Source organism: Gouania willdenowi, chromosome 8 (assembly GCF_900634775.1).
Source record: "Gouania willdenowi chromosome 8, fGouWil2.1, whole genome shotgun sequence".
NCBI classification, from domain to species: Eukaryota; Metazoa; Chordata; class Actinopteri; order Blenniiformes; family Gobiesocidae; genus Gouania; species Gouania willdenowi.
The window spans coordinates 12,634,539-12,656,937 of record NC_041051.1 but is presented as its reverse complement, the minus strand read 5'-3'; the positions used below and the strand labels follow the sequence as shown (position 1 = coordinate 12,656,937).

Below are 22,399 nucleotides of genomic sequence, written 5' to 3'. Positions count from 1 at the left end.
AAAATGCTGGTCACTGTAATCGTAATTGAATTGTAATTGAACATGGGTAATTGAAGATGTCAATGTAACTGAAAAATTGAATTGACCCCAACCCTGACAGATGCTGAGTCGAACCATCACAGTGTTTCTTTATTTCCTCCTCACAAATGCAGCCAAAAATATCCACTAATAAAGCTTCACCCTAGTTGTAACAGCAACACTTGCTCCATTAATTGAAAGTGAAAGATTAAGCAAAGGTCAAGACTAAAGTGATTTTTAATTCCACTTGTGGAGGCAGAATGTGCTTCACGTTTCATGGCAACAAATCACTGAAAGTCACAGACAAAACTTCTGCAGAAATACATCAACTCGGAGCCCTTTTCTTCACAAACACCAAGCAGTCCAGCAGGTAGAGCAGTCTGTTCCAGATGTGTGTGTGCAACTGATTGTCACTTTGGTTTTTTAAGTTGTGGTGGCAAAATTGATTAATTATGTATACTCATATATTTGCTTTTTGATCTCATTCAACTTAATACCCCAATTTGTAACTTTCCACTCCTGTCTGATGTCTTTTCCTCTTCCTGCAAAGTCAGTGGACCCATACTCCCATGATACAGCTTCTCTAAAGGAATGTCAGTTGGCCTCAGTTTAATCTCCAAGGCCAGAGCACGTCAAAACCCACCCCGACATCGGAGGTGTCACCTCCGGCAGACTGACCTTCCCCCCCGGTCTCTTCTTTCTTGTCTGTGGAAGGGGGGAGGTGGGACAGTGGGGTATAAATGTGTGTGAAAGGAACTTTTGGGCCCTTCTTCTTCGCATCTCTCCTCTGGCCAGAGGAGACCACTTCTTTGTCTATCCCGCTTTGTACCTTTTTATTTAGTTTAGATTAAATCATTTTTTATTACTTCATCATCTCTCCTGTCTGGTCTTCATTATTTATCACCGCAGAGTGTGTTTTCAAGTCAAAGACGAGGTAACCGTAAATTTCACCGTAACAAAGTGAAGGACATGGCTGGTTGATCCATGTCCGCCTGCACATGTACCACACGCCTGAACCAAAGGCTGCATGTGAGTGGCCATCAAATACACACACACACACACACACACACACACACACACACACACTAGGGATGGGGACCTCTGGGTACCTCACGATACGATACGTGATACAAAGCTCACAATAACGATTATCCCAATATATGATGATACTGCGATTATCGATATATTGGTCAGAAATCAATCTACAATAATTTATGACTTAACAAGAAAAGAAAAAAAATTAAGTGAAAAAATACAATTTTTATTTTATATCTCTGAAAGACAATAAATTGAAAAAGTGTCCTATGAACAGTGACACTATTTTAGTGCAACATTTCTGTAAATAAGTGTCAATGAATAAGTATCTCCAATAGTGCTTTCTGTAAACAAAAAAAGGGTTTTTCTTACCAGTGATGCCATAATAGTGCAATATTCCAGTAAACAATATATTGGTTCATTCAACAAACGGTGACAAAAATTCTGTGAAGACCTACCTGCACATTTTAGTGAAAAAGCAGAAAAGGTTTTGAAAATATTAATGAATCTTCAATCCAAAAAAAAAAAAAAAAAATCGATACTTAGCCGAGCATATTGATAATCGATCGTGCAAAAAAAATATCGCGATATATCGCCGTGTTGAGATATCGTCACACTCCTAACGCACACACACAAAATTTAACTGGTTTTGTCAACTAGATAACACAAGAGGAGGGAGGGAGCAAGTGTCGGCAAAGAAAGTTGAAAAGCAGAGCAAATTGGACTGCTTGTTTCCTCCGAGCGCCTCTGACAGCTCAGTCTGGGTGTCTCTCTCTCTCTCTCTCTCTGATTCTCACTGAACCTCTACCTCTCTCACTCTCTCTGATTACCTCTTTGCAGGCAAAGACGAGAGAAGCTGGAAGAGAGAGAAAAAAAGAGGGGGATAGAAGATGAGGCTGGTTTCCACGGTGATGGCTGATGAAAGAGAACGAGGCAGGTTCTGCTCGATTGCACAGCTCTTCTTCTTTTTCCTCTGTCTGTTCTTCCTCAAACACCCCGTATCCTCCCTTTTTGCTCACTATCTGCTTAAATCTTGCACTTTTCCACACACAAGCATTCATTTATTACACACCCCTATCTTCACCTCGAATAAATGTATTTGGACACAAAATTGGACCTATGCATAATTCAGGCTCTCGCTGACATAATAGGATTTTACATTTTCTGGCTGAAAATAAATCTTATGACCTTCTAATTGCATTAAAAATAATGCAGGCTATTGGTATTTAAAATTGTAGGTGAAAATAGGTTAATTTGCTGACTATGTTGAGGATTTAAAACACATGAATGTAATACTATATACATTATTAAGTGACTAGGTATTATAATTCACTTTCTCTTCCATTGGAATCCCCAATATCCCACTACAGCAGATACAGCGGCCCTTAGCAGCAGCTTATTGAGTGTGTCTGCACATCGTACTGGGAGAAAACCCAATAGCTACAGCTGCAGCTACAGGTCAGTCCTGCAAGTTGCATTAGTTCATTGTTAAAAACACCAAGTTATATCTTCAGTTATGCTTGCAATAAGGCCCAAAGCTATACCGTGGAACTCATTTTAGGCCAGGGGCCAAATATGGACCAGTCTGATGTCAAGTGGGCCTCATATTTTAGGTGTGAATAATTATTTTAACATCATTGTGCCATAGTTTTTAATATAAGTCCCTTCACTTCGAACATTCTTTGTAAACAATTCTTGTGTAATTTAGAGGAATTTTGTGGAAGTGTTTGTGAGAAATTGCAACATTTGTGGGAAAAATTGAGAGTTCTTTCCACAATTTAAAAATAACTGCATTAATGTGATACAAACAGGAGCTAGGCAAGCCCCTCAAGCATCATCAAATTGGTGAATTTAAAGGTTCCATATCATGCTATTTTTCACCCATCTCCGTTTGTTCTAAGAACCCCAAAACATAGTATTTGGGGTTTATTTTCCCAAATTTGCCTGTTTTCCAGAGTTTTAGCCTCTGAAAAGTCACTTTCTGAGCAACGCCACACAAACTTATGCATATTCATGAGTGGGCGTGTCTATAGACGGGACACTGACTTCCTCCTCTGCGCACGGTGACGTAGGGTCAGAGGACGGCCCGCCCTCCTCCCACCCACTCCGTGGCCGAGCTCATGCTGCCTTATAAACACGAGACAGAGCGTGGGGGGCGGGGCGTTCGCTGGTACATACATAGACTGTAGAAAATACATACATAGCACTGCACGAAGGACGCTGACATGCTCACCTTCGTGGGCGTGTCTGTTTACATCAATGAATCAATGAAAAAAACACTTTGGGCATGTGTATGAAGCCCAAATAGCACTTTTATGATGTTTAAAGCACAGAAAAGTCCATTTAGCTTGACATGAGCCCTTTAAGAAATCTACAATTGGATTATTTTTTAATTTACAAAATCATTCACGTTTTCTCCTGCGGGCCGAATTAGACGCCCTAAAGGGCCGGATTCCCCGGGACTTGAGTTTGACACGTGCCGTAGAAGGTAAAGGTATGAGGATATGTCGTGTCACCAGATGTATCGTGGAGGGTTAGAGCTGTATCGCGGATGGGGGTTTAGATAAAAAAAATACAAACAATCTACTACACACCAGATTTATATTGTTGTCTTTATTTTTTATATTACTATTAAGTTGACAAGGTAATGTGCAGAGTAAGTATGTCCAGAGTTGAAGTCAAATAAAAGCAAGGGTATTTTTTCAACTGCAATTTTTGAGGGTCTTTTTTGCCTTTTCAGAATATCTTTTTGTTATGGCGCGTCCATCGTGTACCACTTCTAGGGCTGGCCGGTATGGACCTAAACTTATATCTCAATATTTTTTCCTCAAAATGGTGATATACGATATAAATCTCAATTATTATTAACAAACAGTTGCACAATATGTGTCGCTTTTGTCTTTTTCTCCTGTTTAGGGGAAGGTCTGGGTTAACTTAGGACGCACTCAGCAATCCATCTAACTCTGCGTTACATGCTTTTTTGAGCAGTAGTGAAAGCAGCGACTACTACAATAAGTATATTGATACAAACATCTCGTTATAGGCAATATTGTCATTTTCTAAATCTCCAATATAGAAAACTCGATATATCTTGAATCTGGATGTATCTCTCAGCCCTAACCACCCCTACCGTAGAACCCCACACTGTCGTACCTTCTTTGTATAACAAGATATTTAGTAAAAGGTGATTTCCAAAACACAGACATAGTGTTTTTGGTTTATTTGGCAGATTAGACCTGAAATAAGGCCAATAACTAAAGAAGCCATCACTCTATTGTCCTAACAATTAATTGTTGGACTAAAAGAGACATTTTTTTAAAAGCATCTTAATTAACTACTGAGGGGTTTTGAAGTTGTAATTTTTGTTAAAGAAAGAAATTCATTTAAAACTTTCTGTTCATACAGATGGATCATTTTTTCTAATACAAATCAATAATAACATTTCCTCTTTATCTTCGTCTCCTTTGGTAAAGGATGCATCAGTGTTTCCTAGGCTAAAGGAGGTAAAAAATGAAGCACTGAGCCTCCTTTCCTCAGCTTAAAGAGAACTCGGACGCTCTTCATCATGGCCACCACTTCCGAGGGGTAAAGGAACAGTGGAGAGTAAAGGAGATAGGAGGGACTATTTAGACGCAGCCTTCGACTGTAAAAAAGATGGACGGAACATCCTCCCAAGAAAGTGAAACTTCAATTTTTAGAGCTCCCCCTGCTGACTGGCTGCAGTATAGCTCATAAACCTGCCTCCTCAATGTTAACGGATGGGATATTTGTCAAACTGTAAAGTTAAAATACACATAATATTTTCCAAACCTAAACTCTGCTGTGATCATTAGTTATTATCACCCTACATTGTGTTCATTTTTCTGTGAGGTTTGTTTTAAATAAGTTATTTGAGGTTGAAAAATGGGATTCGACGTCATATATGACGATGATTGACAGCCGATGATTGGGCAGTATGCTAAATGGGCGGGGCATGTTATCAGGGCTCCTACTGCTACAAAGGACGTCAAATTTGCAAGATGGCAGCGCCCCTAAGCGCTATATTTTGGCTTCAAGTACAATGAGTGGGAACGCACTGGGTTGAATATGGATTTTTTTTTCTTGAAAAGTTTAATACGAACCATCTGTGTGTAATAGCAGCGCTCACACTGTGTACTTTTGCAGTAACTACACCCCACTCCTCTAATCCCATCACCAACCCCTTACTGGGAAAAAAAACTCACCTGTCTCTGGGTTTATCCTCTTTCTGTCACAACTTCCCCTTTTTTTTTTTAAAACTCCTGAATAATCTTCTCTTTCTTCTCTCCTAACCTTCTCCAGCTTTACCTGAGGTGCTTCTCTGTCAGCTGATTGCTTTCAGTCCCAGTCCCAGTCCCAGTCAAACAGCCGACATCTTTTATTAATGCCCATCTCCCAAGTGCAACCTCTTTTATCCCCTCTGTCCATCATTATGCCACCTCACCTGCTTGTTTTTTTTCTCTCTCTGCTCCCCTCTGATACCACCTAAGTGACCATTTTTTAGCCACATCTCTGCTTTAAGCCTTCTTTCCTCCCCCCCCCCCCCCCCTATTAGCCAGTGATCATTTAGATCCCCCGTTTGGTCAAACACTCCCTGGGGTTTCACCTGAAAGTGAGGCCATGCACAGCTCATCCATCATTTCTCAGCCACCAGCCGTTCCTGTTCCTTTTTTCCTCTGTTTCATTCATGCACACTTTGGCTTCTCTTCATTCATGCTTTCCTCCAACCACCCCTCCTCTATCATTTTCTTATTTCCTGGCATCATTGTGCTCATTTATCAAAACAATTCATTGCACCTGCACAGACACAAGCATGCAGGGCATGGATAGAATCCCAAGGCGACCACATACACACACACACACACACACACACACACACGCACACACTCCATAGGCCAGCATCACAGGAAGAGAAAAAACTAGAAAGTCCATTTAAAACCCACAATAAAATCCCATTTGCATTTATCAGCTTTCCTGCATATACTAAAGCTGTGGTTCCCAAACTATTCACAGTCCTGTACCCCTTCAGACTACTCCTGCACATTTACAGTGAAAAACACAATAATGTAATGCCATATACAATGTAACCCTACAATAAAATTTGTCTCTGAATTTTACCTATCTGATTGAGGAATAATATATAATTAAAAAAAATAATAAAAGTCTGTAATCACACATTAAAACATCATATTTGATTTATTTCACTAATTATTTTGTTTTCATGTCTTTCAAAGCTGAAAATCCACTTTCACACCAGTATGTGGAGGCAGAGGGCATCATACTGTACATGTTTGGCTAGCGCAAAGCAATGTAGCTAATCGCCATATGTTTGCTTTTCAAAATTTAGATTTTTCTTTCAATGCGTCAATTGTGGCAATGCTTGGAGGCTCCTGACTGCTGCTCTATTTATATTTTAGTTTTCAACATGTTTTTTTTTTTCTCGTACCCCCGTGAGAATTTGCGTACCCCACTTTGGAAACCTAGGTTCTAAAGGTAATAATAAACTTTTATTTCATGACATAGATTTTGTCCTGTTGTATATACTGTATATTTCACTTTGTTAAAATAGACAACACAGAGGTTCCCCACCTTTTTCTGGGTAGTGACCCCATTTTGATATCACAAATGTCCAGCGACCCCTTCTCAAATTCGTCTTTGATCATGTTTATTAAAGTGTTTTACAAATTAGCCAGGATTAGTGCACAAAGTGACAAAATGCACCACCTCAGATGTTTTTATTTTAGAGGGGGGTTTGTTTGTTGATAAGGAGCTACTGCCCTCTTCAATGGACCCGCTCTACACCCTGGCTTTTTAACGCACTACAGTATGCAGGGCTTACATATTACATAACTCATCGTACATTAAAAAAAAAATAAAATAAAAAGAAAGCAAAATTGTACACAAATCAATACCATATCAAGGATGGAAATGACAATTGGGAAGTAGCAAGATCGCGGATAATATGTATATTAATGTTCTTTTAACACATAACTAGTGACTTTAAGGAATGTTCACTATGTTTGGCATTGATTGATAACCATCTGTAAGTAAGAAATTATCGCCTTTTGTCACTTGCCTTGTAACAGACATCGTACATGAAATGAGACCGTTGTTATAGTTGTGCTTCGCTTCTGTTAATTATATGAACATTTCAAACAGTGCTCTGTAAGTGTAGTCCATGGCAAAACAGCCACTTTGATGTGTAACAGGTTCTCTTTTGCTAAAGAGGTAAAATCACAATCAAAATATGATGTGCTAAATGTATCACTGATAATGTCTAAGGTTAAATCACAAACGGATATGTTGTGTGTTGTGTGCATGCTGTGTTCCTATGCTCTTGCACTTTATTCCTTGTAATTTGTTCCCTTGTACTGTGTGATATGTTATTTTCATTGTAATGATCTCGGGGGTGGGCGCTAATAAGCTCTTGCTTCGGCCCACTCCTTTTGAGCAGAACTTTAACTGCTCAAATAAACTAAACTAAACTAAGAGAGTTTAAGTCTAGAACACAGTTGTTTGATATTTACTGTGATGTGTTTATTTGAAAAAGAATAATAATGAAAAAAATTTAAAAATGAAATTTTAAGCAATGTCTTACCAATTACTAGACATTTTAGGTGACCCCATTTTAATTCCAAGTGACCCCATATGGAGTCCTATCCCCAAGGTTGAAAAACCCGCTAACATGAACACTCACCAAACATTAAATATCCTCTTTGCCAGATATTTGCAGTTATCTGGATCAGTAAACCTGATCGTAAAACCATTAATAATGATACAGTAGGTCCATTTTTTTTGGGGAAAAATTGTGATGAAATGCGCAATCGGGATCCGATGTAGATGAAATTCAGTGTGGTAATTAAGAAACCAACACAACATATCTGAGTCAAACTTCATAACGACATTAAGAGAAGGATTACTGAAAACGATTTAGAATCTGTACACTGATCTGGATCCCCTCCAAAATGTAATGAAATAATCCATGGTGTAAGATCTATCTTTGGTTAAAATTTTGTCAAAATCCATTAAGTACTTTTGACGCAATCCTGCAAAACAGAATGATAACAAAAAAGGCTGCAGTTTGTTATTGTCATTTATTGTTATTAATACAGTAAAAAATTACGTAATGTTATGACACTGAGATCCAAGATGCATCACGAGTTCTATTTTGGCGGTATGGCTGCTCAATTAATCAAAACTCTATTACGATTTCGATTATTACACCAAACGATTGCAAAAATAACATAATCGAGAAAAACGATAATTAAAAATTTCCTTTTTACATATGTTTTATTCTCTAATTAAAACAAACCCACATCTACAAATGATAAAGCTTGGCACACACATTTTAATACGAACTTTGAGTTGTTTAATATGCACATGTAAGCTCCTCCCCTCTGCCCAAAGCTAAAGCTAGCCTGCAGGCTAACGCGAGGAAAGTTGTTGCCAGTTGTCTTGAAACATGGCAGGAGAAACGCAGCAAAAACGCTTGGTAAACAAGTGGCAAGTCAAATTCTCTGATATGGAAACACTTTGGGTTTGATGATGAAGATCTAGAGCAAAGACACAACACGTGCAACAAGTGTTTTGTTTCGTACAAAAGTAAACATACTTGATTTTAGTGTTTGAAGGATTTTATTTATGTTTAACGAATACATTTTATGTTTTTTTGTACAAAAAAATAAATAACATTTTTTGTTGACAAATAATCGTTTGAATAATCGTGATTTCATTTAAAACTAAAATAATCGTTATTATATTTTTTTTTCTATAATCGAGCAGCCCTATTTAGCGGTATAGAAAATTAAAATATTGGCTATCGCTATTTTTATTTTATAGATTATTTTGTTCGGTAGTGCGCATAACAAAAAACAACACAATAGATAAAGGATCAGGATAATAGATAAATTCTTTATTTATTTATTTTTTTTAACATTTATCTTTTTTATCTAATTTTTTCTGAAGATAAAAGTAAAGATAAAAATATAAATATATGAACATATACAGTGCTGCGGAGGCGCTGCTTTTGCTACTTCTCAGAGCAGCAACGCACAGTTAGAAGGATGGATGAATCCAGACCTTCCCCGAAACAAGCCACACTACAGAACTCACTCACACGTGCTGTCCCTTGTTGAAGAAAAAGCCGAAAAGTAGCACGTACTGAGTGGGCGTTTGTTAATAAACGTTAATAAACACGCCTGTGTTACATTTTTCATCAGTACATTTAACCCTGAATTGTCTTTCTGGTCAGACTTTAATGAGTTAAAAATATCAAGATTTATGTCCTATATCGCCATTTTGAGTAAAAAATATCGAGATATGAATTCTGGTCCATATCGCCCAACTCTAATTGCAGGGTCATTAAAAAAAAAGAATATAATAACAAATCTGAACTGACCAAATGACATCATACATGTGACCAATGTGATCGTTTTATAACTTTAAAATTTGGTAGAAGAGCCTTTGATTTTTATAATTTCATTGTTCGAAATGTTTTAAGTTAGTGTTGGGAAGGTGAACCTGGAGCCACCTGTTTAGATAAAAGATAAATAATAAAGGGGTCTTTCACACCGCAGCCCCCTCAGTAGAGCTAGAGTTTAAAATCAGCTGTTAAAGATGGTGCCAACGCTAATCCCAGCTTCAGCCCCATTCTAACTCCCTATCCTACGTCTACCACAGACACCCACACTTCATGGTCGCTCACGCCACCTGCTTCAATGGCTTTAGTGGAAAGAACAGATTTTGTGTTTCATAGAGTAAGGGCTGTGTGAAGCTCAGCTGGGGAAAGCTGCAGAGCCGCGGGTTTATGCGTAACGTTTTAAATCAAGGGAGCTGAAGTTCAGTCTTTAAGAGCACCTACCCAGCGCGTTTCCAGCTCCAACACACCTGAATCTATGGATTGTCATCGTGCAGCTGTACAGAAAGCCTGATAACAAGCTACTAATGACAATGGACCTGCATGAGGAGTATTCAGGACTGGACAAAAAATACTACATTGCTGAGTTCAGAAGTGAATGTTGTTTAATCATTCCCAAAGAATTGGTTCTGATTGGCTTGTAAGTAAGGCTGAACGATTAATTGCATTTGCGATATTATCGCAATATTATAAAAAGGCGATTTTCTAATCGCAAAAGGCTGCAATTTTTTTTATTTTAATTTGACCTTGTCTGCACATGCTGTCAAAGGTCAACACTACAAGAAGTGCAATCATTATGAGACAGCAATGCATGTTTGGTTATTGCAATTAAATAAATGCATTTATTTTATCGCATAATTGTGACCATCACCAGCCCTCCCTAAGGAAGGGTAATTCACACTTTATTATAGGGATTTTTTTTATATATATATATATATATCTGTTTATTTTATTTATTTATAGACTGTCCTGTTAAGTTCAGAGAGTGTTTAAGAAGTGCAGTCCACATGTTTACATGTTTCATGACACGTGAAGTTAGTTCGATATGTTGAAGAGGTAAAGCTTTATTGTTGTAATCTGTGCTTTAAAAATTCTATTTTGTATTCATTTAAAGTTTAAATAAATCTGAAATTGTTTATTATGAAACAGATTGATTTATTGCTTGTGTTCATTGAAAAATACATGACAAAATCTTTGAAAAAATAATTGCACATTAAATTGCAACATTGAGGAAAAAAAAATTGCAATTAGATTATTTTCCAAAATCGTTCAGCCGTACTTGTACGTACTGTAAATTATAGCACTGAACATTTGCCTCAGCAGTGGGGCACCAACTTGGATGACACCATATATTTAAAATGCACTTATCGTAAGGCCATGATCACTTAACACAAACAGAACATAGAAAATGAATTCCTTGAATGGAAATGGCAATATTGTTACTCTTTTTCTTAATATTTTAAACAAAATCAAGAGGAAGTTGCAATATGACATGGAATATGCCCTATAATGCATATTTTAGGTAGGAATGTCCCGATACAACTTTTTCACTTCTGATACGATACCGATATTGCAGCCTTGTGTAATAGCCGATACTGATATCGATACGATGCGATATCAGCACGAATCATACATACTTTTATTACTTATTTAGTAGTGTGGAATGTTAGAAAAGACCTAATTAAGTGATGTTACTCAAACAGAGAACAATATGAGAAAAACTGACCCATTTCTTATTAACCAATTGATTACATACATTTTAACCTTCAACATAATATCCACAGTATTCTACAATTGAATAAATATAATATGTATTGGAGAATTTAGATGCAGTCCGATAAAATCCGATATTCGTTTTCTGGCTGATGTTGGACCCATATCAATATCGGATCAGGACACCCCTAATTTTAGGACAATATCACACTTTTACACACAATTTTTCATTGTAAACAGGTGGGCAAAGAAATGCCATTTCTCACACAAAATACAACAAAATATGATGGAATTGTAAATAGCTGTGTATAAACCCTCACTGATAGATTTTGGGACAATATCACTCATTTACACGCAATTTTCCAGCGTAAAATGGAAAGTCTATTGTTTAGCAAGTTAAGCAAAAAACCTCAAATCTCCTGCAAGATTTCATGCATTTAGCGCATTTCTTCAGCAGGGAAAAATGAAATTTATAACAATAGCCGTATTAAGCATGTTTGGCCTGATTTTGGGAAGATTAAAAGCCAGTAGTAATGACAACTGATTATGAAAGCCGATAAAACGGAAACAAAACAGTAATGGTTAAACTGACGTGAAAATGATTAAAATGACTCGGGAAAATTTTGTAAATGAAAATGAGAGGCTCTATTGTAGAACCGAGAAAATAATAATAAAGAGGAACAATTTTAATAAATCCTTCTGTTAGGAAAGTTCAAGGATGCAATAAATGCTACTAAGAGAATGAATCTTTAGTCACAAATTAGGCTTCAACCTGTTTTTTTTTCTTTGCTGAGAAAAAGCCAGATTTTTTTTTTTCTTTTGAACAGATTTTATTTTTTTTTGTTTTGTCTGTAGCATTTGTTTAAAGGTGGAGAGCTGGAAGAAGTGGAATTCATTAAGCTCTCACTGTGTAATACAAGACTAATAAACCTGTAATTTCACTTGGCTTAATTCTGGTTATGATATAAGACGGGAAATTCTTTGTATCCAGATAAGATCTGAAGATGATGGCACTTGAAAATGGGGTCAGTGCAGTTACAGCTCATTATTAGATCATTTGTGAATTAGTTTCGAAGTGGGAATCGTCTTCTTCTTCTTCTTCTTCTTCTTCTTCTTCTTCTTCCTCCTTTCCCTCTTTTCCCCATAATGACTGTTAAATAAATTGTGCGACATGCTTATATGCTGCACAGAATGCATGCATGACTGCACTACAGGAACACTGCATATGTGATGTTTCTTCGCTGCCCCGTCTTTTCTTCATCCCTTTCAGTCACTATCAGAACCAACATGCATAGACATCCACCTCCAAACGGCTGAGGAAGATGAATAATAAAACCGTGACATGCAGAAACCTGGGGATGACTGAGGTAGATATAGAATAGACACTGGAAATAATTTCACTTTAAGTGCATGATTGTCCAGTGTGTGCATATAAGAGTGTCTCCATCCTCTGGTGTCTGATACATGGCAGTCCCTGTGTGTGTGTGCGTGACTGCATGTGTGTGACATTGTCCTGACATTGGGGTAACTTGGCGAACGGCTGCCACAGCTGTGCTTATTTAGATTTAGAGGTGCGGGAATAGGCAAAGAATGTGCCTGTTTTATTTATTGAGCGTGTATGAGTGTGTGTATGCAAATGACAGCGAGTTTAATAAAGCCTCGTACCTGCACCATCTGGCTGTCTAATAGCATTTTATAGCCGCCAGACCGAGATGGTTGTGACTGACTAACAAACGCACGCAAGCAAATACGTTCAATAGATACTGTAAGCGGCGTATAATTTTCTAATATCAATGGAAAAACAATGTTCATTTTTTTGTCCTTAAGCAAATGACTGTCAAAGTAAAATAATGTGTTTGATCAAAACGAACCACTTGAAGGGATAAGTTATTTACCCATCACTCATTACTAGGAATGAACTCACTCCAATAATATTTGGATATTTTGGTGCTTTTTAAGAGATCTTGACAGGCTTTATTGAGTTTTTGTTCTCACTTTATTGATTTAGCGGCCCAATACGGCAAATTTGGTACATCTGTATTCTAAAGCCTACTGAAAAACTGTCACTAAGCTATACATTTGGGCCAAAATTCATATTGCAATATTTTTTCTTGATATTTTTGACTCAATAATGTCCGACCAGAAAGACAATTCTGGGTTAAATTTGCTGTCACACAGGTACATTTATTTAAAAGCAGCTGCATAATATGTTCCACTTTCGGTATTTCCTCCTGTAAGGGACAGCACGTGTGAGTGAGTTCCGTAGCGTGGCTCGGTCTGCGTTGGAACGCATTCAGCGATCCATTTAACTGTGCTTTTCATGCGGTTCTGAGAAGTAGTGAAAGTAGTGACTCCTCAGTGACAATTTTAATACAAAATAAGATATAAAATAAGAATATAGGCGACATTGTAATTTACTATATCACCAAAACAAAATAAAAAAACTTGATATATCTCGAATATATATATATATATATATATATATATATATAAATTTGATTCATTTATAAGCAGCATTGCTATAGCTACTATTGTATAGCATTCTGGATGCAAACATGACAAAAAAAATTCACCAAAGATATAATCATTCACAATATTTCTATTTTTTTCTACCTTTTACTAACAAATAACAATAATTTTGTCCATTTTGCATTTAAGTGCTTACATCTTTGTAGTTTACCACATTGGTCAGAACTGTTCTTTTTGTAACAGAGAGAGAAGATGCTCTTTGACACACACTCAGATCAGTAGTGTGAGAGCATGGTGAGAATGACTGTTGACTTTTGGGTTGAATGTTTGAGGAATGAGATCATAACTGGAGTTAAAAAATTTGAAATTACATTATTGGGTCCCACTCAAACTCCTTTTCATGCTTTAATGTAGTGATTCTCAAACGTTTTTGACTCAAGTACCCCCTTTCTTTTATTTATGAACCCAAGTACCCCCTTTGTCAGACGACAACATTTTGCTCAGAATATTATGAACAACTATAGAGCATAACGATGGAATGAACGAGTGACAACACACATTTTAAAGAATATAACATTGTAAATATGTGGAAAGAACGAGTGTTAAGTGCCTCCTGACTAGAATTATTTCTACTGTTTTTATCATTTCCAGTCATCTCCTGCCTGGTGTGGAACCAAGTCTGAACTTTGTGTTTTCAGTTCATGTTTAATCAAGATTCAAAAAAATAAATAAATCAATAAACATTATAAAATCCCATATTTTGATGGATTTCATTTGTACATTTTACACTCTCGCTTAGTGCCCAAATACAGCGATTCTCAACTGGTGGGTCGGGACCCAAAAGCTGGTCAAAAAATAAATAAATACTTAATATCTCTCATATTGGACTTGTCTTTTATTTTGAAAATAAACTTTTTTTTTGACAGGCATGCTGTGAACTGTATGTTGCACAGGAAAATATATAGATTTACATAAAAAATATAAAAATATATATATATATATATATATATATATATATATATATATATATATATATATGTGTGTGTATGTGTGTATTTTTGAAAAACTACATTTGGTTGGTTGAATTAAAAAAAAAAAAGTGGGTAGCGATTTCATGACTATGGCAAAATGTGGGGTCCCAGGATGAGACCAGTTGAGAACCGCTGCCCTAATACACTTCCGTACCATCGCATACTCTTAGGGGTACACGAACCCCCATTTGAGAAACATTGCTTTAATATACTGGCTCTCAATTAAATGGAGAGGGATTCCTTCCCATAGTCCAGAAAATGTGCATTATATGTTCACTGAAAGAGTGATGGTGTAATATGCCTGCTGCTAACCCTGTGATGGACTGATGACCTCTGCAGGATGTACCCTACCCTTATACCTTCTGCTCTGAGTCAACCAGGATAGGCTCCATTAACCCTAAACAGGATCAATGATTATAGAAGATGGATGGATGAAAATCTATCATAATTCAGTAAAAAGATGTTTCCTTTTACCCTCAAACAGATATTACAATTTGAAAGAGAAACACAGCATGGTGCAATTGTACGTGTATGTGTGTATATGGGCATGTTCAGCAGGTGGCTTATAAACGCACACCACCTGATTGCTGTGAAACCATAATAACTCCATTTACAAGACCACAACATGGTTTAAAACTGTGAATATCCCCAACGACCCCCGTGTGCACGAGTCCTGCCAGCATTGTGCACAGATCCAGGTATTTGTGGTGCAGCTGATTGGCTATAATGAAGCTGTCCTTGTTTGTGCCTGTATGTGTCCCCTCAGCTATGCAGCATGATGACAGACAGACCCTCACGCCATTCCCACGCACTGCATCCAGTTAGGAGTCAGGGAGGAGCAGCTCCTCACAGGGATTAGAGGGTGCTGTTGTCTCACGTGCACGCACAGTGTGTGCACGCTGTATGAGAACCATGCTGGCGTGCACACACACACTCACTCACTCACACACACTCATACTGACACGCACAGCCCCGTCGGTCAGACTGATCACGTACCTTCCAGACAGCAGGTTCGCCACAGGCCGGAGTGCGTCATCACCTCCTCGTTCTTGCGGCTCGTGTCGTTGTCCCCGCTGCTCTTCACGCGGCAGACCCCGCGCGAGTACAGCCAGTAGTCGGTACCGACGGCGATGGTCATGAGACTGAAGGCGGCGAACGCGCCCACCGTTGTCACCAACATCTGGACACCGCGGTCACACATCAGCATCTTCATATAGGCGGCTCCTGTGTGTCTCAGTCCGTTGGAAAAAAGAAAAATAAAATAAAATAAAATGGGCTCCTTTTACTTCTCGATCCAACAGGCACTCTGAAACGTGAACATCACGCACGGATCTGTGCGTAAAGGTGGGTAGCTGCGCGGAGAGACTTGGCCAGAGGCTGTTGGCAAAGGGCTGGAAGGTGGGAGGTGGCGCGTCACTTTCCCGCGCGTCTAAACCCGGTCTTCACTACCACCATCCTCTCACACACGCGCGCACACACACACACACACACGCGCGCGCGCACACTCACTCACACACACACATAGCCTACACCAGTACAGGGGCGACCACCGGTTGTTTCCCAACTACAGTCCACACTTATTCACGGTGAAGGGGCAGCATTGCCTCGGGGTTAAACAAGGAGATTGTCTTTTTCCTCTTCTTGATCAACTTCTGCTGTGGATCTTCTGTTAACTCTCTCTATGTGGGCACTGCATCCTTAAAGAAATAGATAGAAAATGTGTTGTTTTTATGTCAGGTGTCACCCAGCACCATCAATCAGCGACTTTCTAATAAGGCATGGTTGTCTGAGGATGGATGGATGGATGGATGGATGGATGGATGCACCTCACCTCGCTCACCGCTGGATCCACCAATCACACAGCAGCCACACGATTGGACTGAATCAATGGAAAAACAGTCCGGTCCATGACAGGGAATTAAGTCGATGCCGAGCGAAATTCATGTGTCCACGTGTCCTCGCTGACGTGTTTTCTTCTCAGATGTCCTCGGTAAACTGGTCCAAACCTCATCACAGAGCATCTGCAGTGAGCACACACGCACGGCACCGACAGGCGTAGAAAAACCTCAACAGGACTGGTTATTATTATTACGCATCTTCACCAAAACCATGTCCCGGCCCTGATGACCTGATGTAGCCTAGATTACCTTGGAATAGATGCACAATACCGCGACAGATAATGGAGGTAGTAGGATAGTAACACCCCTCCGTCCGTTGAACAAATGAAAAAATGACAGCCCCAGCCTCTTCCTCCTCCACCTCCTCCTCTTCACCACCGTCCAACCAACAAATACCAGAATTAAGCGCTCCTCTCATCAAACTCCGCCCGGTGGGGAAGCGCGTCACATTGGATTGGACAGGTGGATGACAGCCTTCTGCAGTAGCAAATCAGAAACCTTTATGGTTCTAAGTCCCGCCCAGAATCGCAACACCGTCTGTATAAACGCAAAAAGTCCCCGCCGTGCGCCACTACTGTTCATTTTAATGTATTATATCCCACACATACACATATATTACCTTGTAATTGTGGATAGTGTTTTCGGTTTTGTATTCAACGAATCACTTAAAGTCATTGTTGTTGTTGTTGTGGTTTTTCCTTGTTGTTCCTGAATGGAAGCTTAAGATTTTCATGCTGTTGTAATATATTGTGTCAGACATGGTGTAGAGCAGTGGTTCCCAAACATTGGTACGTGTACCCCTAGGTGTACAGGAGCACATTGCAGGGTTTTTTTTTTTTTGACAAATTCACCGCAAACTAACAGTAGTATTGCTTATTATTATTATTGTTATTATTATTATAATAATAATAATAATAATAATAATAATAATAATAATAATAATAATAATAATAATAAGATTATTTTATGCTGTGTAGAGGATTTTTTTAATCACATTTCTGACAATTGGAGACAAGAATTAGCTACATTTTACAAAGGAGACTGTATTTACCCACTATTGAAGTAATCACTTTAAAGTGCATAGCATTTTATTTTATTTATAAGGGAACAGGGAGGAGAAACTCAAGGTAGGAAATGGTAAGGGTGGGGAAGAGTTGATTATTTTAAAGTGAGAGTGAGATGTGAAGTTGTAGTTGTGTATATTGTGCTTATTGTGTTGTGTAATCAAGCCAGTCTGGTGACAACAAGTGTGAAGCTTAGGTATAATGGTGGTGGCTGTGGACAGAGGGAAGGAGTGAGTGGTAATACCTAGAACAGGTATTTGGGATCAGCGTGTCTAAGATTAAGCCCAGTATGAGTTTTATCCCACAACCCAAGGCGTGCCAGTGCATCCATGACCAATGTATGTGCAAGAACCGCGACTGCAAACCCAAGCGCTGACCCGGGCACGAAGATGCAGCCAGGCTAGCAGAAAGAGCGGAGACCAGGGAGCCCCAGGCCACCCCCCAGGGCCAAGCAGCCCCCCAGAAGCCCCCAAGATCCCAAGCCAAGAGGCAGCCACTGCCCCCCACATACACACCAGAGAAAGCCCCAAGGAGCCAAGGATCCACCGCCCCGCCATGCCCGACCGCACCATCCTGATGTATTTGGACTCTACACAGTGGCCCAGCCATCAACAGGCCCCCACCCGACAGGCCCAAATGTGTGAGCCTACCCCCCACCTTGTTATGGTGCCTTTCCATTCCCCAAAACAGAGGCACTTCCCTATCCCCTGTGTGAATGTATGAGGTGCAATTAAAAGAAAGGGGATGGAACCTTTGTGTATATATGTGTATGAGGTGCAATAGCTCCGGAGGGTGGAGGCGGTGGTCCCACCATCCGGGGGGTGGTGTGCTGAAGTGTGATTAAAATTGGAGGGATTGGTAGGGCAAGTTGAGGTGGGAGTGCCAACCCGGCGCCACTACTTAGTAGCACAGGCGGCGGCCCCCACCACCCCCAGCCCCACCATCAAGCCCCCCACTATACGTACAGTAGATTAAGCCTTAGAGAACCAATGTTTAAGACACAGTTAGGGGTTTAGGAGTTCCACTGTCCCACAAATAAAAAAGTATATGAAATTATGGTGAGGGTACTTATGATTTGAAGAAGGGGTACACATAATTTGACAAAAATCCGAAAGGGGTACATGGGACAAAAAAGATTGGGAACCACTGGTGTAGAGCATAAAGGAGTGACACTGTTATCAAATAAGTGCAGCTCATTGTGCTTCTTGCCTTTCTTATTAGAGTGTTTTATGGGTTATTTAAATGTACATAAGTTAAACTCAAGGCCCTGGGGCCAAATCGGGCCCTTAAAAAGATAGAATCCGCCACACTTAAGTCCATTCAACTTACACACACTCAAACTCCAAAGCATTTGCAGAGGATCGCTATTTTCCCGTGCATTTATCACACGACTGCAGTCATTTTAAATCGCAATTGTCAAATTGGAGAATGTAAAATCCCACAATTTCATACAAATCATCCTGTAAAAATGGCTTACATTTTGGGTGTTTCTAAGACACTTTTTGCAAAACAACAGAAGTTAAAATATTTTCAGATCAATGGTGAGTTTATTCCACTCCCTGATCAAATTGTATGAGCATTTTTGAGCATGTAAAATTTTGTTTTCTGCTTTTCCAGAGGAAAATGATTGTGGAGGGAGTCAAAATTAATATTATTACTGTTGTGGTGATTTTGAATGGAATGAGACGTAGTCAAGTTGCAGGCTTTACTGGTCAGATGTGCACACAGAGTTTATTTGGTCAAAGGGGTTTTGAGGCAGACCGATTTCGAATTCAGAGGTTTTCTGTGTTTGTCCCAATGAATCTGTAGTTGCTCTGTGCTCTCAGGGTTTGGTATGCTGCTGATAGCGCTAAGCATAACAATGAAACAGTCTCTGAGAAGAGACCTTGGCAAATGTTATTCGTGTACGATAGGGGTTGAACGACTTCATAATTTTAAAGGTCAACTTTATGTACATAGTACTAGTCGACAACGTCACCAAGAGCCGAAGCTGAGCCGAGTGCCGGTGTTGTGCCAAAATCTGTGATCCAAAAAAATCTGTGACCGCAGGTGGCGACAGTTGCGGCTTCTCGGTGGACATTTACTCACCCTTGAACACGTTTGTATTTCTTCTCCAGTCTGCATTTACTTCACCCACTGGAGCGTCATGTTTAAGGGGGAGTAAATAGCTCCATAATAGCTACAACGACGTTTATGCAGTTTACGTAGCACTCTTCTTCTCACCGAGAAGCTGCAGCGGTCACAGATTTTTTCAGGCCACGGATTTTTGATGTTTTCCAGATGTGCTTAATACACAGACATGTTACCACTACAGCTAACGTTAGCATGTGTATTAGCTGTAGTATCTGCCTACCAGCTGTAGTTTGAGCACAAACCAGGAAGGAGCGAGAAACGCTGTTGTGCTGCCTTGCCATGCATGGGTACTAGGACCCTTGTTTGCTGTCTTGCGCCGCCATCTTGGGCAAAGGTTATGTACTGCGACTCGTCAGCATCACACAGACAGAGTCGCGAGAGAACACTAAAGTTGACTAGTCGACTAACTGACTAGTCTGTTCCATAGTGTACGATGGTATCTGGCCTGCTTAGGGCAGTGTGACCAGGACCAGGAGAGATTCTGTAATCACATTACAATTAATTAATACAATTAATATTACAATTACTATAAATAAATTATTATTTTTGTCATATTAACTGTCATCACAATTGTTTTACCAATTCATATACAATTGTATTTTTAATATTGTATCAGTGGCATGAATATTATTATTATTTATAACCATAAGAGGAAGCTGAGATCATGCCGCTCAGTACGTGTTGTTTTTACATTGAAAAACAGATTGGTAAACCTAATATGTAGTTTTATATTGAAAATGTATTGAGTATTGAAAATAAGAGGGGAACAGTTAACATCCTGCAATTACTATTCAGGTGTAATACCTACTGTATATAGGGACTCTGTAATCAGCAACCCATTAAATCCAATTACAGACAAAATACTGACATCAGCAAAAGGCTGAAGGTTTGTTAGAGCCTGATATGTAACAACGACCAGAAATGTAACAAGACCCAAATTGTTATTTATATAAAAAAATATGTAATCTATCTATAGAGCAAATAACCTCTGTCTGTCTGTGTGTGTGTTCCTCAAATATCTCAGCGCATCAGGATCAGACTGACCTGAGAGTTTCAACATGGCTGCTGCTTGGTCCTCTCACTCTTTCTTTCTCTCTCTCTCTCTCTCTCTTTCTCTTGCTCTCTCTCTCTCACTCTCTCTCAGCAAGCTGCAGATGTATGCCAGCTTATATTACAGTGCTACAAATACATACATACTTCCTACGGGCACTGCACTAGTAAACCCCAAAATGTAATAACGTTATTAATGTAACAAATGTGCTTAGCCTGAAATGTAAAAATGTTTTACATTATGGGGGAGGCATTTTTTTTCCCCAATTAGTGTAATAATTGTATTACGTCATTGGTGTGTATATGTGTTTGTATTATTGATAATATTGGTAACTTTTTTTTTTTTTAACCTTCATATATATTTTATACCATATATATATGAAAAGGCTAAATGTTTCTACGTTTGCTCTCAGCATCTTGTTACATTATTGACAAGTTGTAACATTTTCGGTTTAATAAACATTTTTTTATAGTAAAAAAAAATGTTCTAAAATTGTAATAAAAAATGTTGTTACATTTCGGGTGGTTGTAACATATGAGGCTCTAAGTTTAACAGAGAGAGGCTGAAGTTATCTCTTGTTGGGCCGTGAGAACTGTCCATGGTACTGACCGGGAGTCTTTCATTTCACTCTCTAAAACTCAGGTTTCCTCTTTTTCCCAGCAGCCTCTGCACAATATCGAAGAAGAAGAAGAAGAAGAAGAAGAAGAAGAAGAAGAAGAAGAAGAAGAAGAAGAAGAAGAAGAAGAAGAAGAAGAAGAAGAAGAAGAACAAGAAGAAGAACAAGAAGAAGAACAAGAAGATGATATTGGCAATCAATCACCAATCACCAGGGTGATGTTCTGTTGGTCTTATGTTCTGTTACTTGTTGTAACATTAGAGCATCATGAGGTATATTTATAACCAGTGTTGGGAACGTTACTTTAAAAAAGTAATTAGTTATAGTTACTCACTACTTGTTCCAAAAAGTAACTGCGTTAGTAACTGAATTACTCTATAATAAAAGTAACTCATTACCAAGGAAAGTAACTATTAGCGTTACTGTTAAAAAAAAAAGTTGCTATATGTCAAAAAATTCTGATTTTTTTAGATGCGTGTGTTGTTGTGAGATGCTTCATTAAATTTGAGTTGCTTACAACGGATGTGGACAAAGTCTTCACTCCTGGATATAATGAACACTTCACATACACGTTCTTGCCTTTGACCACAATTATTTTAAAGTAGTGTTTGTATCGTCACCTTAAAAAATGACAACTTTTCATCAGACTGCTCCACGCTCGCCACCTCTGCTGCTTCATCAAATCTGTAGTGTGTGTGTGTGTGTGTGTGTGTGCTGGCACGTCGCCTTAGCCAATCATAATCGCTCACCTTTTTTTTAACCTGCCTCCTCACTACAACTGAGTCAGAAGCCGGGGATGCTTATTCAATTTTATTCAATCAATACATGTAACGCACCGCATTTAACGTTCAGTAACCATGACGGCGTTGTAACGGCGTAAAAAGTAATTAGTTAGATTACCCCGTTACTGAAAAAAAAACACCGTTACCTAACGCCA

At 38.9% G+C, this 22,399-nt stretch overlaps 1 protein-coding gene across 2 annotated transcripts in view; it reads right to left on the bottom strand.

The window, feature by feature from the left end:
* cacng3b (calcium channel, voltage-dependent, gamma subunit 3b) overlaps positions 1-16,948 on the bottom strand; it is a 49,895-nt gene extending 32,947 nt beyond the window's left edge. Inside the window, exons 1-2 of one of the 2 annotated variants that reach the window (XM_028455306.1) lie at positions 16,532-16,948; positions 15,697-16,397 (exon numbers count right to left, since the gene is read on the bottom strand). In XM_028455306.1, the coding sequence (XP_028311107.1) occupies positions 15,697-15,913 (217 nt within the window). In that variant the 5' untranslated portion in view covers positions 15,914-16,397; positions 16,532-16,948. The remainder of the gene's footprint in view (positions 1-15,696; positions 16,398-16,531) is intronic. The other variant, XM_028455307.1, reaches the window with a different exon arrangement.
* Between the last annotated feature and the right edge of the window lie 5,451 nt (positions 16,949-22,399).